Source organism: Barbus barbus (genome assembly GCF_936440315.1).
Source record: "Barbus barbus genome assembly, chromosome: 18".
Lineage (NCBI taxonomy): Eukaryota > Metazoa > Chordata > Actinopteri > Cypriniformes > Cyprinidae > Barbus > Barbus barbus.
The window spans coordinates 29233822-29252148 of record NC_136746.1 but is presented as its reverse complement, the minus strand read 5'-3'; the positions used below and the strand labels follow the sequence as shown (position 1 = coordinate 29252148).

General features: G+C 38.5%; 1 protein-coding gene across 1 annotated transcript in view; it reads left to right on the top strand.

Moving 5' to 3' along the window:
- Positions 1 to 18327, top strand: part of LOC306883857 (lysosomal-trafficking regulator-like) — a 90783-nt gene that overhangs the window by 20980 nt on the left and 51476 nt on the right. Inside the window, exons 3-11 of the mRNA XM_079439345.1 lie at positions 198 to 384; positions 2505 to 2595; positions 3144 to 5214; positions 6416 to 7394; positions 8279 to 8440; positions 12577 to 12733; positions 14389 to 14615; positions 16650 to 16716; positions 17352 to 17461. Of these exons, the coding sequence (XP_079295471.1) occupies positions 205 to 384; positions 2505 to 2595; positions 3144 to 5214; positions 6416 to 7394; positions 8279 to 8440; positions 12577 to 12733; positions 14389 to 14615; positions 16650 to 16716; positions 17352 to 17461 (4044 nt within the window). The 5' untranslated portion in view covers positions 198 to 204. The remainder of the gene's footprint in view (positions 1 to 197; positions 385 to 2504; positions 2596 to 3143; positions 5215 to 6415; positions 7395 to 8278; positions 8441 to 12576; positions 12734 to 14388; positions 14616 to 16649; positions 16717 to 17351; positions 17462 to 18327) is intronic.

The following is an 18327-nucleotide window of genomic DNA, read 5'->3' as shown; positions in this document are numbered from 1 at the left end:
AACAATAGCAGATTTTCTTGTTTAAATCCATTTATATAGAAACATTTATGGGACATGAAACCAACTGAGCAGTTTCACTTGTTTTTATTTTCTTGTTAATTTATACAAAAAGAGAACTGCAATGTATGTGAAACTAAAGCAGAGCTGTAGCAGGTGATTTACATGTATTCATGCTCTGGTTTTCTCTCCTCCATCAGCTCGGACATGAGTGGGGCCAGTAACACCCTGGCACGGGAATTCCTGACCGATGTGCACCAATTGTGTAGCGCAGTGGCCCAGCGGGCCGAGGGTGAGGAGGAGAGTCACATGGTGGCGCTGGGAGAGTATCTGGTGCGGGGACGTGGGTTCCTGCTCCTCAGCACCCTGGACTCTGTCATCGACCAGGTCAGTCAGAGAAATGAACCTTAAAGCCTACTAAAGCATCTAGATGATCAACATGATCAGAACTTTACTGAAAAACCTGTTGCACAGAATCTACTGCATATCTTCTGTCGTCTGATTGATCATTTAGACTTTTTTTTTTATATAAATTTAATAATATAATATTTTAATATATAATTGTACAAACGTCCACCTTCAGCTTGTGCTTCACGTGTCTTTTTGCTGTCAAATCTTTACTGATTTTTAAAAAATAAACATAAGAATAACTTTTATATTTTTTAGAAAAATTTGTATCAAATATGATGATCCATCAGGTCTTCAAGGAATGTTTATTTGTCCATCTCTCAATCATCATTGTATTGCATTGCATTATGTTTTGACTACCAAACTATTTAAAAATCATTTTACCAAGACATATTCTTGGCGATATAGAATGGCGACTGATATTTATATCATTTTTATGTAAGTATCTTTCATACTGTTATAAAGATCTCATTGATTTACATTACAAGCTGTCAGAATTTCATCACTTTTTGGCCAAATGAACATTTGAACAAATTTAATATTTTGCTCAATTTGGGCCTCTGAATAAAATTGAACTGTTTTATTCCTCCTCGATGAGCTCCATATTCTCACTATATCTTATTATATGAGCCTTAAACACCTGCTATGCGTAAGATACTTTACAAAAAAAATGCCTGCAAACTTTTTTTAATGCAATGCAATTTTTTTTTTATTGCATTTTTGTCAAAAGGTTCAATAAACCTGGTCTGTTAAAAAAAAAAAGATGAGAGATTTCATGTTAGGGTTTGCAGGGATAAAGCAGTACACATATTAGATTGTTTTAACTGCACACATGATTGATGTGTATGGAAAAACGTAATGGAAAAATACAATGCAGAATGTGTCCATTTTTATTTTCTTGTCGCGCACATATCTGGAAAAAATTACTGCAAAATTCCTGGACAAGTCATGGAAATGTATTAGTCAAACTCAAAGGACATGTTATTTAGGGAATGAATTCATGGCCAAATGCTGGCGTTGTTCAGAAATAGCATGATGATATGTCAGTCACAACAGAGCTGAATACCCTTCCTGAATGCTTCATGCATTCACATAAATACTGCATACAGTGGACCTTAAAAGTGCTTTCTTTATACATTAACTTAAATTTACTTAAGTGTCCATAAATCAAAATCTCAATAAAGTAAGTCTTTGCTTAGAGCAGTGAAGCTCCTAAATACAGACATCCATGTCTCTGTTGACACACTGCAAGTGAGCTACACGATGTGACATAGCAAAACTGACTCTAGCTAGTGAGTGTTAATTGTTTTGGAAGTTTGCAAATGCATTATATTACATGTAGACAAGAGTTTCTATAGTTGACTAAAACAAACTAAAACCATTAAAAAAAATTGTTACTTGAAAATAAACTTTACCTGAAATAAATTAAAATATATTTGAAAATTTTGGTGTTATTTATTAACAGAATTTTTCGCATGATGTCGAAGGAAATGACAAGTGGTTTATTTGATCCGGTGTTTTTCTTCAGACCCCTTTCTGCCGCCTCTACTTCATTCTCTCTCTTCTTATGAATCATGTCTTTTCTCTAAACTCAGCACTGTTTAACTATGTCTCAACACAACATCAATCGCCTGTGAGTTTATATAGTGGTGGGTCAATATAAGTCCCTAGCCACTTTGCTAATTAGCTTATGAGTATGCTACCAGATGCTTGTTTACTTGGGGTCACACAGCACTGTGGCACGCAGCCCCCTGTATTTGCTTTTAATTCACACGTGTCAGGGTGCTTTCGCTTCTCCTTGTGAGGAATGCTATCTTGCTCAGGGTGGAGCCAGTATTTAGAGGCTTGCTGTCGTACCTCATGTCCAGCAAAACCTGTATTTGTCTTGAGCAGTTGGAAGAAAACCATTGGATACAGTTTTTGTTGTCTGCAATTTTCCATCTTTTGCAAAGCTCTAAAAATTAGCTTGCAAAGAGAGGCAGGGCACTATGAAGCAGAAGTGAGAAAAGAAATCTGCTTCTTCGTTTTTGATTGGATTTGGATAGATTGAGTGAAGAATTCAGTTCAAATCCTGAATTAATCTTTAGCCTTTTACTTAGGAGTTGACCTGTCGTGAAGAGCTGCTTACACTCTTGTTGTCTCTGCTACCTCTGGTCTGGAAGATTCCTGTTCAGGAGGAAAAAGCCCCAGGTGAGTCACATCCTTTTATAAAGCCCTTTAATAATGCATGCTATTAATGGTCTTAATTTTGAGAATGCACTAGAGGTATACTGTAACCCACCTTAAACCTCGAATTAAATAATTATGTTCTAATATTAAATGACATCCTGGCATTGCATTCAGTTGGAAAGATGATATACTTCTACACGATTCCTTTTATAACGCATATGATGGCTTTGAACTTGCAAGAACACCATGCATTTTTAAGTAGATGCCTGCATGAACAATAAGTGAAACCATGAGATGGCTTGAATTATGAAACAGTGCAGTTAAAGGATGATGGAAAGGATAAGACTTTTCATTGAGCTTGAGACCTAAGGTATTTTGTGCAGGCATGCTAATCTTTTCTAGCAGATGCTTTCCACATTGTTCAGTTATTAGTTCCCGTAATTGTGTTGTAAACAGACCTCTCGAGGTCATCATGACTTGCTCTAATGAAACCAGATTAAACCAGTTGATGCTATAGTCAGGACAATCCTTTAAACTTTTTCCTTTCCTACTCTGCTTTTTGACCTTAGATTTCACCCTGCCTCCACTACTAGAGGTGTTTCTATGCCGAGAGGGAAGGACCATCCCTCAAAAAGCGGGGCAAGATAGATGTGATGTGCAGAACTCTGGGAAGCGTTTATCTGGCTCCTGGAAGTCACGTCGTTCACGTAGGACAGCTCAGCGATACTCTGTAAGGGATGCACGCAAATCTCAGCTTTCCACATCAGATTCTGAAGCCAACTCGGATGATAAGACCACAAGTACTGGGAGCAAACATCGACGATTCCACAGTTCGGCCATTCGAGTTAGTTGCCAACTCCATCAGTCCAACAATTCATCACAGCCAGCATCACAACATCCCACTCTCGATGCCATGGGCACCATTGAGCCATCCCAACCTCACGTAAGACTGTTTGTATCTCACACTCCAGATCCTAACATGCTAACAGACCCCACCACTCTCTCCATCTTCAACCGCATGGAGAACTCTCCTTTTGACCTTTGCCATGTTCTACTTTCTCTTCTTGAAAAAGTCTGCAAATTTGACATGACCATTAATCATAACCCAGGCTTGGTGGTCAGCGTTGTTCCCACGCTCACAGAGATGCTCACAGAATTTGGTGACTGCTGTGGTCCCGGTGGTGGAGGTGGGATCGATGAGCTAGCTGGAGGCTGGACTGAGGAGCCAATTGCGCTTGTTCAAAGGATGCTCTTACGCACCATTCTGCACTTGATGTTTGTAGATGTGGGTCAAAATGAGACACTGCCTGATATTCTGCGTCGAAGCTTGACTGACCTCCTCAGAGCAACTTTAAAGATTCGTACCTGTTTAGAAAAGCAAGCCGACCCTTTTGCGCCAAGGCCAAAGAAGACTCTGCAAGAGATACAAGAAGATTTTTCCTTTTCAAGGTACCGTCACCGTGCCTTGCTACTGCCAGAACTCTTGGAGGGTGTCCTGCAGCTACTACTAGGTTGCTTACAGGCCTCTGCTCCCAACCCTTTCTTTTTCAGTCAGTCTCTTGAGTTAGTTCATGAATTTGTTCAGCACCGTGGCTTGGAGCTCTTTGAGGCAACCGCTCTGCGCCTTGAGGCCTTAGCAGAAGCTCAGGATTCAGAAGTCGGCAATGAGGCATCAGAGCATCTGCGTTGTCTGATAGCTGATGTACTTAAGATAATCAGTGCTGTCAAGAGGGCCAAGTCAGAGCAGCTACACCAGTCTGTTTGTGCACGTCGTCGACACCGTCGCTGCGAATACTCTCACTTTTTGCACCATCACCGTGACCTCTCAGGACTGCCGGTATCCGCTTTCAAGCAAGCAGCCCAACGTAATCCTTTTGAGGAGATCTCAGAAGGTGATGACGGAGAAGTACGGTACCCCGAACGTTGTTGTTGCCTTGCAGCTTGTGCCCACCAATGCTTGCGTCTTTTCCAGCGCCTGTCACCCTCAGGTCCTGCTGTGCTGCAGGTACTGGCAGGAGTGCAAGCTGTTGGCATCTGTTGCTGCATGGACCCAAGGTCTGTAATTGGACCAATGCTCCAGGCATTTCAGGCTCCAGGACTTCGGAGCTACCAGTCCCATGTGTTGAGCGTCCTTAGTAGACTAGTCTTAGAACAACTTGGAGGTGGTCAACCTTCGGAAAAGGCCAAGCTTGCCTCCTGCAACATTTGCACTTTGGATAGTAGCCAGTTACCTAGCCTTGAAGAGACTCTGCAGGGCTATGGACCTAAGAAAGAATCAAACTTATCCACGTCCCCATCTCCCTCTTATCGTTCCCAAGGTATCCTGCCCAGTGGAGGAGCTGAAGACATGCTATGGAAGTGGGATGCTTTAGAGGCCTATCAAGAAATTGTGTTTGGGGAAGACTGGCATTTGAGTCAACAAATTGCCAGTCATGTATGCCAGTTAACTTTACGAGGCAATGCAGTAGTGCAATGGCAGCTCTACACTCATATTTTTAATTCAGTGCTTCAGCGGGGTGTGGAACTAACCCATCATGCCCAGCAACTTGGTGTGTCAACTACGTGTAGCCAAGTCTGCAGTTACCATACCCATTGCCTCCTGGTTTATCTTCAAACTCTGCCTTCTCTGCTAAAGTCAAGGTATGACCATGTTTTTTATCTTAATTTTTCTTCCAATTCACTGTTGGTTTCATTCTTTAAGGGGGCTTTCACACTGGGCATGTTTACTGCAGTCCGAATCTGAGTGAGATTGTTCCTGGCACCTCCTGCAGGGATGGTCTGGTTTCAGATGGTGCTTTTCCACTGCACGGTACGGCTCCCTTTTGGGGGGTTTTCCACTGGGTACAGTACCTGACACCTGGTACTTTATTTTTTATTTTTTTTGTACCACCTCGGCTGAGGTTCCAAGCAAGCCGTACTGTAACCAAAATGTGACGTGTAAACCCTGCTGATCACTGATTGGCCGGATAGAATCGTTACTACCTTCGTCATTGAACTTGCGACACGAGACACCAGACCCTTTAGATTTAAATCAGCACAGCCAGCGAAGGATCAAACCCAACTTATTAAAAACTTTTTTGAACGAGCGCACCTTTTTTTGCAACCAACGAATGGCTGTTTTGTGGTCTGTTGAGGAAGTATAGATGTTCCTCTCGTTGATAGCCGAGGAGCGAATCCAGCGTGAGTTTGAGGGGGCGATGTGAATAATCCCGCCCACTCTAAAAGCAGTATTAAACTGGAGTGGAAACGCAAGCCGAGCCAAGCTGTGCCGAGTCGTACCATGCAGTGGAAAAGCTCCAAGACTGACTTGATTCTGTAGAACCCTGGTGCATGTGAGTTCTTATGCCATCACAAACATGTACTCCGCATGATCGAAAACACAACTTGGGTCAATATTTTTTTTTGTTATTAATTAGGTGCTAAATATGTACAGCCGAATGAACAACGCTTGTGTATACTGTATGTGCATCGCATGAAAACGCCATTCTGCTACTTTCAAACAGTCTCTTTTGAGGAGACAGCTGATTGTGAGTCATTCATTTGCTGCTCAGATTGCACTCACTCTGCATTATTACACTGAATGCTCACTCTCACTTGTATCCAAGGTAAATCATCACCCGTGTCATTAATTTCCATTGCAACTGAACACCTCCTACAGGTAGTTTCTGGATCAATACTACGGTGCACTCCCAGGTCTGCATGAAAGCTTTCACATTAACAATTTTTCATGCAAACCATGCTCTGTTTTGAATTAAAGTGCTAATGTGAAAGCCCCCTAAAATAGCCTTTAAAATAATCCAAGATGCCAATTTATAACTTTGGATTTTGTTTTCCAATTCAGCCGGGTGGTACGGGACCTGTTCCTGAGTTGTAATGGACTGAACCAAATCACGGAGTTGATCTACTTGGACTGCACTCGTCCGTGGGCACTGAAAGCATTCGAGACAATTATCTTGAATGCGTGGCACCATCACACGGAATCTGCTGTGCATGAGCTAGAAAGAGCAGAAGCTCAGGAGAGGGAAGCTGTTCTTGGGCTTGTAGAGGAACTGAATTCACGTGGGGCTGGTGATGGACCTCAGAGCCTCGCTAAGTTTTATGAAGGCCTGAAAGAGGCATGCCCTCACCCAAAGGGCAAAAGTGCATTTTCTGCAGTAGCGCGTAACCGAGGTGAAGCGCATTTGAATACGATCAACCTTTTTCTGTGTGTAGCCTTCTTATGTGTAAGCAAGGAGGCAGACTCTGACAGAGACTCTACAAATGACTCTGAAGACACCTCAGGCTATGATAGTACAGCTAGTGAACCATTGGGTGGACGACTACCCTGCGTTTCCCCAGACAGTGTGGCTCTTCCCTCCAAAGAACAGATAAGGAGAGCTGCCGATGTTTGGTCAGTATGCCGTTGGGTGTACATGGCCAGTCCAGTATTCCAGAGGCAGTTCTTTAGACTGGGAGGTCTAGACGTCTGTTCACGACTACTGATAATGGTGATCCAGAAACTCACGTCTAAAAACAAAGACTGTAAATTAAAGAAAAAGAGAGAGAGTAAGGGCAAAAGCAGTCCATCTCATGTTGACTCTCCCACTCAAGTTCTTGCAGGACAGTTTGATAATATAGCGATAGCTGCTGGTAGAGAGGAATCCCACCAGCACGACTGTTTCAGCCCCGCTCAGGTCGAGAGCAAGTCAAGTGACCCAACACTGAGGCTTGAAGAGGAATGGCCTCTCCAGAGCATCCGACTACTGGAGGCACTTTTGGCAATCTGCCTCCACAGTGCCAATTCAGCCCTACAGAGACTTGAACCAGACTTATCTTTTCAGGTACAGTGGACACACATACTAGCTCTGTTTCAAACCCTAGTGAGCTGCCTTATAAGGGGATGTAATGAGTCCCGTGTGAACAGGTCACTACTCAAATTAAATGCACAGGAGGCAATTGATTTCAGTACTACTAAGCTAACAACACAGAACCGTAAAGTATGTGACCATACGTCCTCTCTGTTCTGGAGATATCCAGGCTAGGATTTTTAAATTGCCTAAAACGTCCGGGTTTTGGCTTTGTATTCCTATTGACATGGTCTCTACAGTCCTCATACATATGTGCATGTATTTGTATTGCTTTGACCATTCCCTGTGGATCCCACTTTCTTGCATGCCACGACTGGTTAATTATGTACAATGCCTGTATGCTATTGGTCAAATTATTTTTCAGTCACTACCTTCAAGTATGAAAACAATAGGAAAACGAAGCCGAAACCCAGTCATTTTGGGCAATTTAGAAATCCCGGCCAGGACATGTCTGGGGAAAAAGAGGACATATGGTCACCGTACCTAAATGTATCTTCAGATTTGTCGAGAACGCTTTGTGTATTCATACAGCCGAATGCATAGCCTTTCAAAGTATGCTATACTATAAAGTACCATAAAGTATACTATTTGATAGCGTACACTAACGCTCAACACGTTACGTCCTTATCCAGTGTCTGCGCTATTTCCCTTCAGAAGTTTTGACGTATAAAACATGACTGTGTTCTTGTTTTACAGTTGTGGGTATTTCTAAACCCCATAAGCACTGGCAAACACGGGTCGTTGTTGTTGTTGCGTCTCATTCGGGGTTTTTTTCGAGCTATTGATCGCCGTTTTGAAGTGACTATGTCCTGTTCTTATTCTTAAAGAGTGTTATTTTCCCACGCTCTATCCCATAGCTGCAGTCTGTGGATGAGACGCTGTGTGAGGTCCGGGATCAGCTCTCTCGATCTGGAGTTGTGAATTCTGAACTAGCAGTTCCTCTGTTTGATTCCTTACTACGTGTGGCACTGGATGAGATGTTCTGCAGTCCAGATGTCATCGAGGAGAAACCTGACAAGGTAAACTAGTTGCTTGTGTAATAAGTCTTTAGTGTTCCCATGGTGTACGTTTGGGTGACTCAGGTTTGAGTCTGATCCTCATCTCATTGCTCCTCTTTTGTCTCACCCAACCATATAGTTCCCTTTCACTGCCTGCTGTCTAAAGCTAAGGAAAGTAGTGAAAGCTCTAAAATAAAATACACTAAAATAACTTTTGGTGACTAAATACAAAATCTATATGGAGGATTGTATGCTATATAATTAATTTATTATGTAAAAAAGGGCTGTTTTTTTTTTTTTTGCTGTGGTTTTCTATAACCTACTTTTTTGCTTATTGCAAGATTTATATTAGAGATGTTCCGATACCCTTTTTCCCTTCCCGATACCGATTCTGATACCGAATACTGATCCGATACCTGGATGTGTATCTGTATATACATGTATGTACTACTAGCCCTGTATGAATTTATATAATTATTTTATGGTGTGCTTCAGACTTATTCCTTAAGAAAACATGATAGGTACAATGAACTATTTTTGAAGTATTAGAAGTATTTTTATTATCTGACATATATTTGACAGTAATATTATTTTTCTTAAGTGAAAAAGAACTTCAAATGCAGCCACAAATCTAACACCGTAAACTGAAAAAGGTATTTTAGTTTTACAATATGGAATGAGATGAATCAATCCTTTAGCTTTTTAAAGCAGCAATTAACTTGCATTTTAACCAAATAAAAAGGTACTCTTCTTTCTTATTAATTTAAATGATGTTTTCTTCGTTTAAAATAAATAAACGGCTCACAGTTGATCATTTAAATGTCCATTTTTGGCTGATGAATTTAAGTTATGCGTGCTGTACGGAACACCATTATAAGCCTGTATGGAACACCGTTGAGCCTTATCATTTTCCGTACAGTGGCTGAGGAGGTACTTTTCCCCACTTTTATCAAAAACTATTGGTCCTAAAGGCATCAAATGCTTTATTAAGTTACTCGTATTAAAGTAGTTAATACTTGTGCCACCCCTCAAAATCACAGCATGGCATACGAGATATGTCACCATTTTACTGGCTGGTTAGTCCAGTCTGAAATACTGCCAAACTGCGGACATACTTGCTTGTGGCATCACGCATAACTTCCTGTGTTTGCATTCTGAACTGCGGAGAAGAATTGATTTCCGATTTGCAGCGTCAAGCAAAGCTAGCGGGCATAACTAGGTCTTGTTTAAGAAAAAAGGTATTGGATCGGTACATGGGTTCAAGTGGAATTTGCGATACTAGTATTGGAATCGGAACAACCCTAATTTATATAACTGCTTAGTAGATTCTCTGTTACATTACTTTTCTTCCCAGTAGTATCGTCTGTAGTGAAACATCACAGAATAATTCCCAAATAAATCTTATCATTTGGACATAGTAAGGGATTTGTTTTGGAGTTCCTCAGTTCTTTAATGCGTAAATCTGCTTTCTGCAATAAAATGACCTCTGGCCAACAAGGATAAACAGCCTTTTTGTGTGATTGAGCACCAAGGGGCACATGGGGGATATATTTTATGTGGAAACAGTCAGCTGATGTGGTCCTGTGACCAAAATCATAATTTTTTTTTTTTACTTTACCAGCTTTCTGAAATCAAACTTTGACTCTCTAACAAAGACAGCACCAGAAGCAATGTTATACGGATTGTTAATTAAATTTTTTTTGCAATGCAACAGTACATTATTCTGAAAAGAGCTCATTTTCTAGAAGGTAAGAGTCTGCTTTGCTTTAATCTATTTTGCTACTGTTGTTCTGACATGTTGTGCTGTAGGGAAATGAAAGCTCTAAAATTTAGAAGTGGTTACTTTGTGTGCTTGTGTAAGAGAGTGATTTTGGACTTTTCTTTTTAACATTGATTCTTGAACGTTGATTTTTTTTTTTTTTTTTTATACATGTATTTAATAATAAATAAACAAATAATAAACAGAAGTTTTTATTAGTTACCAAATGGTAAAGATAGTGTCTTTGTAGTGTTGATGCATACTAGAGTTATTGTTTGTGTCCGTTATGGAATAAATTACGCTCAAAAGAAGCGTCTTGGTGGTAAAAAAAACAACACTGTTTTGTAGCGTACAGTGTTACAAACAGAATGAGACCATCCACTGAAAAAGAAGTCACAGATACGTGGAATATTTTTTTATTTGAATTTGGCGCTCTCTCGTGACGCACCCGTCATCTGATGGGGGCGGAACTTAGCGATCGCCTTTTTGCACAAATAATTTTTTTTTTTTTTTTTTTTTTTCTTCTTCAACATTTTTCATCTGTGTGTGTGTGTGTGTGTTGTGGGGAATGTAGCTGTATCTGCATGATTACCATCTGTATGAACGCACATCAGTATGTGATTACCGACTGTATGACGCTATCAGTGTGAATGCTGTCAATAATCGGCTGTTATTAACTCTATGGCCCATCTGTTTGATTATCATCTGTATGGGCACACATCAGTGTGTGATTACTGACTGTATGACCATGTCTGGCAATATCAGTTTATGTCTGGCAATCATAGCATGTACTTGAGTATGTACTACATACAAAGCAAATTCTTCTTTTTTAGTGCTCAAATTTATTACTTATTGTATTTTTTAGTGCTCAAATAAATTACGTATGTGATGTCTAAAATTCTGTCTATTTTATAATTGAAAAACTATGCAGGAGTATGTATAATGACTAAAATAGTTTGTATAATTCTGCAATACATTTGGTGGTTATTTTTCCTCAAATAGGGGGGTGGGGGGACTAGAAATATTCTCAGAAAAAATGATTGCAGGAATCTCATTTTTCATGGTATCTTCTTCAGATTTTAAATATAAACTCATGAGACATATGACTTTCAACCCATTACATTTCTGGATTGATCCAGGACTTATTTGTTGTATTTGTATATGAAATAAAAAAAACATTCAGTGTGGTAAAACATTTTTCAAGGCACTTCAGTGTCTATAACTTTTTATCGTTTTGAGCATTATCGACTCTGGTGATGGATAGTAAAGCCTAGAGTGTCTTCTTTCCAAAGATACCTAAATTGTGTCTGTAGCACATTATTGTCAGGAACTGTTACCATTTTAATTTAGGTAGGTCATTTTGAGCTGTGAGGCCCAAAATGGGAGGTGCTGGCTAACAGGGGGGACTAGAAAGATAAAAATTAAAAAATCGTCTTCTGACATCTATTCTAATGCTTCAGAAAAACCATAATGAAAGTGCAAGTGACAGCACAAAACAGGAAGTGAGGCAGTATCAGAGCAAATGTTTTGAATATCCAAATGAAGCTTATATGGTACAATTCCCTGATAATGACACATACAATTGGTTCCTAAATTTGGTGCCACCTATTGATCTAAAATGATACATTTCTTGTTACTGAAAATATATATGAACTGCTTGCTATGATTTAACAACAACAACAACAATAATAATAACATGGTGTAATAAAGATTTTAATCATAAATAGTAATATGATGTTTAATAATCAATATTTTTATTTAATTAAATTATATAATTGTTCATTAATAATAATAATAATGATAATGATGTGTGTTACATAATGCACATAATATTGTTTAATAATAATGTTGATTGTTTTTTTTTTTTTTAATTGATTTCTCTCTCTATTATTATGATTACAATTCCATCCCTCCATCTAGTAATAATAATAACAACAATAAAATAAAGTGTGTATATAATTACAATTTTATACTTAATTATGACAATGTTTTAATTATTTATCAATTAATGTCATTATTTTATAATTCATCCCTCTATTTAGTAGTAGTATAATAATAAAGTAGATATTAGTAATCATTATTAAATATTTATTATAAAATAATCATGTTAAATGTTTTATTTAAAATATTAATTTATTATATTAAATATTTAACTATAAATTGTATTTATATTGCTTTTATATTATTCGCATCTCTCAGTCTAGTATTATTATTATTATTAGAGTTGTGTATTTATATTTTAATAATATTCATTTTTATTTATTTTTTAATAATCATTTAATATTTTGTTATAAAAAGTTTAATCTACTTTATTTTATTATTTCTTAATTTCTCGTTGTGTTATTTAATATTCCTATCCATCCTTCCATCTAATACTGCTCTTTCTGTCCCTGTGCAGAAGTCTCAGGTCAGCGGGGAGGTGGCACGTCCAGCAGGTGATCTGTCAGAGGAGGTGGATGAAGCTCAGGTGAGCGGTGCTCCACCCTTAGGAGAAGAGGAAGGCTATGAGGCAGACAGTGAAAGTAACCCTGAGGACTCCACCCGTCAGGAGGAAGGTAGTACCACCCATGCATACTGACATGAGAGTGTGCGTTATGCTGGTCACTTGTGTTTATTTGTAGAGTGCATGTGCATATTATCTACAGCCAAAAGTATCTTGTGTAGCTTGTTCGTTTTAAAGACTTGTTATTCTAATGCTAGCATCCTGAAATGAAAGTGCAAAGTAATTATTATGACAGTTAGCCAGACTAAAGCGTGCACAGTAACTGATAGCAGGGGGAATTTCTAGAATGATCTACAATGTGGGAGCCAGTCTGAGCCGGTTAGCATCAGGTAGGCTGAGTGAACGTCTGGTCAAGCGGTACGTGATCCTGTTCTCTAGTCACATGCAGCGCTGGCTCTCTTGCCCTGAGAATGGTGTCATTGTTTCCTTTGGCTATGATGCAAGTCCACCGTGTTGAGCTGTGTCTTGTGACTGCAGCTTTTGACCAGTCTATTACGTACACAGATCAGATCACTCGCTTTCGCACGAGGGCCTGTAGTTGATCTAATTTATAATGGAGGGAACTGAAGGCAAAGCTTGAAATGGCAGAGTTCGGTGTGTGTTTGGAGTCTGACTGTGACAGTAAAAGACAACTGAATGTGGTCTAGGTAGTGGAGTTTGATTTCAGCATCTGATGAATCATTTCTGTTAATCCACTGGTGTGACAATACTGTCATTTCATTCATTTAGACAACGAAACATGTCTGTCACTCATGTCTACTGTCTGTCTCTCTATTGTTTTATCCATCTTTCTGTCGGTCTTTATTTCTATCATGTTTGTCTTTCTATCTTTTTATCTTTCTATCATCTATCGATTGTTAATTTGTTTGTTTTATCTATTTGTGATACTGTACCTAACATTATCTGTCTGTCTATCTGTTGGTCTGTCTATCTCTCTATCGTTCTATTTATCTATCTATCGTTCATTTTATCATTCTTTTTCTTTCTATCAATCGATCATTTGTTATATCTTTCTTTCGTTCATTAAATCTTTTATCTATCTATCTGTCTATCCATCTATCTATATCTGTCTGTATATCGTTCTATCATTCTATTGTTCATTTTATCATTCTCTTTTTTTTGGCTATCAATCAGTTGTTTGTTATATCCTTCTATCGTTCATTTAATCATTTAAATATCTGGCTGGCTGTCTGTCTATCTGTCTTTCCATTGTCTTTTTATAATTCTCTTTTTCCATCTATCAATCGATCGTTTGTTATATCTATCTATCTATCTATCTGTCTGTATATGTCTGTGTCTGTCTATCGTTCTATCATTCTATCGTTCATTTAATCATATATCTATCTGTCTGTCTACTTTTCTGTCTTTCAATGCATGTTTGCGAGAGAGTGCTCTGTGTGTGCATATGCACATGTGTTTGTTTGTGTGTGTGTGAGGCAGAACTTCATTAACGAAAAGCACCCAGATCTTGCTTAAAGAGCTGCAGGGTAGTCCACAGTTAAATCATGTGGGTTCTCCAGTGTGTGGCACCTCCATCAGCTTAATTCATTTCACTGAGCTGGAGCTCTGAGCACTGTGAGCAGCCTCTGTACATACAGTACTTGCTCTTCAGTCCTTCTATATGCACTCTTGCAGCACCACCAATTATTATTATATTAATATTATTATTGTGTTGTTTATAGTCTGTTTTCTGTCTTCCTGTGACAGGGATAAAGGTGGAGGCTGCAGTCTCGTCGGGGGAATGTACGTTAGGAATGGCAGGAGTGCCTCAGGGCTCCGGCCACGGCCGTCTGCTGTTCCCGGAGATCTGCTTGATGGAGCTGCAGCTGTTAGCCAGTGGATCTCCAGACCTGGAGGTTTTGGGCCATGTTTTGCAGAGCCTGTTAGGAGCCGTGAAAGGCCACCACAACAACGCAGCGCTGCTCTACCAGCAGGTCAGACTCTTATGTCATGCCAAACTGATTTATTTATGTATGCGATTACATATTGATGCTACACAGTGACATATCTTATTCCAGAAGACCTTTTGTCTAAGTTACCTACCTTCAATTGGTAGCAAGTTTTGTTCCAGTAACCAGTTGAAAGAGTATACTTGAAACTAGGGGTGTGTGATATGACGATTTTTGATCGTGGACGATAAAAATGTCTCCACGATCTGCTTTTGAAGAAGTATCGTGCTGCAGCGTACATTGTCAAATACAGTTCTGGCGCCTCCGTCTCTATATACTGTACAACACGACATACAGCAGTAGAGTTACTCTGACAGGACACTGCACTTATTCGCGATCGCAAAAGTACATTATTTGCATACAAGCCTTGCTGGTTAAATGTTTAATTCGCTGAGCGCATACACCAGAAGTGCGCGTACTAAAAAGCCTGTCTAACAGCGCCTGATTACTGAACTAAGTTATCTTTTGCGCTAATACTGTCAAAACACACAAGGTTTACATACAGACTCAGTTGGTTATCTCTAAAAGGAAAGTAAATAGTTAAGAGAGAAACGGATGCCTGCCTTTATATTAGATGCGTGCAGGTCTTAAAAGTCGTGGCCTAATGGTTAGAGAGCTGGACTTGTAATCCAAAGGTTGCGGGTTCGAGTCTCCGGCCGGCAGGGATTGTAGGTGGGGGGAGTGAATGTCCAGCGCTCTCTCCACCCTCAATACCACGACTGAGGTGCCCTTGAGCAAGGCACCGAACCCCCAACTGCTCCCCGGGCGCTGCAGCATAAAATGGCTGCCCACTGCTCCGGGTGTGTGTTCACGGTGTGTGTGTGTTCACTGTGTGTGCACGTTGGATGGGTTAAATGCAGAGCACGAATTCCGAGTATGGGTCATCATACTTGGCTGAATGTCACTTCACTTCACTTAAAGGGACAGGACACTAAACATGTTGTCGACTGTCATTAAAGGGATAGTTCACCCTAAAATTAAATTTCTGTCATTATTTACTCACTCACATGTTGTCCCAAACCTCTATTAATTTCTTGTACTGAACCCAAAAGAAGATATTTTGAAGAATGAGGGTAACCAAACAGTTGCTGGTCCACATTGACTTTGATCGTAGGAAAGAAAAATCCTATGGAAGTCACTGAGGACCAGCAACTGTTTGGTTTTCCACCTTCTTCAAAATAGCATTTGTTCAGCAGAAGAAACAAACTCATTCAGGTTTAAAACAACTTTTGAGGTAAATGATGGTATAAAAATAAAACATTATGACAGAATTGACAGACAGATGACTATTTAGTTTTGGGGGAACTATTCATTTAACGTTAACAAAACACAAAGAGAAAAATCACTCACTATTCTTGACTGAAAAACTTTAATACAGTTGCTTTAGGAATCAGTCTATCTAGTGTTTTATTTTTATATTTGTTCATTCAATTTCATTGACTGCTCTGCTAAATACACCTATTGTACCTGAAAATAAAGCACTGTTTGTTTTATTTGTATATTATGTGTATTTATAATGTCTATCTTTGTTCTTATTTTTTTAATAAGAAAGATAAAATAATGACAGATTTTGTTTGTTTTTTTGTTACCTTGAAAGGCTTTGTCTTTCTAGTTTGGCTGTAATGCTCAGACAACTTGTAAAACCAAAATAGTAAAACTAACGTGACAAAGAATCGTGATAAAATCGTGAATCGTGATATTTCTAAAAAAAAAAATCGTGATATGATATTTTTTTCCATATCGCCCACCCCTACTTGAAACCAAAGAATCTATGTAGCAGGAGCAAGATGACCTTATGTAAACCTTTAAGAATTTGAGATCTTCTCTAAAAGAACAGTCTGAATTTTAAGCCTTGCAGCTGCATTTCGAGAGATCTTTGTTTTTTATTGGAGACATCTTTATAGGTTTTATGAAGTATTGTGATTTATTGTTGCTTTGTCCACTTGTCAACAATGGTTTGCACATCTTTACTGTATTTATGAGGAAATGTGATCCGTCATGCTCTTTATCTCTTATCAGGGTGGTGTGAAAGCTATTCTCACTGGATTTCAGAACATTCTCAGCCAATCAGATGCCTCCTATAAAGGTGTATATTATTATTTATACTTAAATTATGCATATTTCCTTCAATTATCATCACTGCAATGTGCCCAGATTTTTGTCATAATACTTTTGAGTTAAATCATAATTCTCATTATTCTAAAGGGGTTTCTTACAGTATTTTACTGTATTGCACAAAAAATACTGCAATACAACAAATTAAAAATAAATAAATAAACTCAAATGTAATGTAAGGCAGTACAACAAATAAAAATGATTTATGTAGATTTTTAAAATATATATATTTTAATATTATATATTGCTTAAAAATTAATATGATAAATATTATGTTAGAAATACAAATGTATTTTATATAAATTTATTTTATAAATATAAAGAATTTTATTAATCATTTTTATGGTTTTATATATATAGTTGAGATTATTGGGAAATTTATGTTTTTGATAACGAGGGCATGAATTAAAAAAGTAATAGTAAGGTGCACAGATACATTATTTATAGTACAATTTATAGTAAATACTGCAATATTCCAATAAAGAAAGAAAGAAAGGAATTGTTCATTTTAATTTCATGGTGACTTAAAAAAAAAAAGTGTTGTTTAGCTGATCATGCTGAGCCATGTTAATTAGCCTTAAACACTGGTCTAACTGCTCTATGCAGAGTGCCAGACAATACTGATGGAGCTGCTTGTTGCCATGGTGAGTGACAGGATGACATCAGAGGAGCTCGCCCTGTTGACACGCCTCTTCCTGGAGAAGACTCCGCCCACTGTAAGTGCAACCTCACATAGCATTTAAATGAGGTATTGTGGGCCAAAAACACTATCAACCCTTTCCTCTTTCCAGAGAAAAGGAAAGGGTTTGAAATTACACAATGCAAATGCGATCAGTGTGATCAAACACCCTGGAAACAGGTTTATTTTTAACACAGTGTCAGAATGTGCTTTTATTAATGCCAACCTTTGATTTGTCAACGCTGATAGAAATTCATTATCTTTCTCTTTGTTCAAGTTTTTCTTTATGCACCTTGCCAGTTTTTGATTTGCCAGGCCTCCTCTACTATTGCCTCAATACTTTGTGGCTTTGGCATACTGTAGATTGAAGATGCAGAATAAATCTACATATAAAGCTCTACAATAATAATCTCAGTGATCACCTAGTCACTTGTGGGAAATCTAGCTGGCTAGTTATTTATCCTGCCCCTTTCCTTGTATATTCAACATTTAACATACTGCATTTAGTGTTGTTTTTTTTATTTATGCTCAACTGTTGTATCTATTCATTGTATTTTCTGGCTCTTTTCTTGGCATCTACTGTATTGATGTCTTGGAGTATCGCTAATGTCCCTGTGAAATGTGCTTTTCACACCGTTGTGTTAATGAAGGTCCATAGGGAGTCATAAGTCAGAGTCTATACCTCAGAAACGCACGCTATCTTTAGTGGAATACAGTATTACAGTTGGAATAGAATAACTCTTGCATAGATTATGATCGAAACAAATTTCCTTTTTCCTGTGCTTGCTGACATGTGTTGGAAACAAATAAAATTGTTTGCAGGGAGCTGAGGCACTCAGGGCCTGAGTTATACACTTTCAAATTTCAGTTTACAAAAATAAAAAAAAGAAGCGCCTCTTTTTT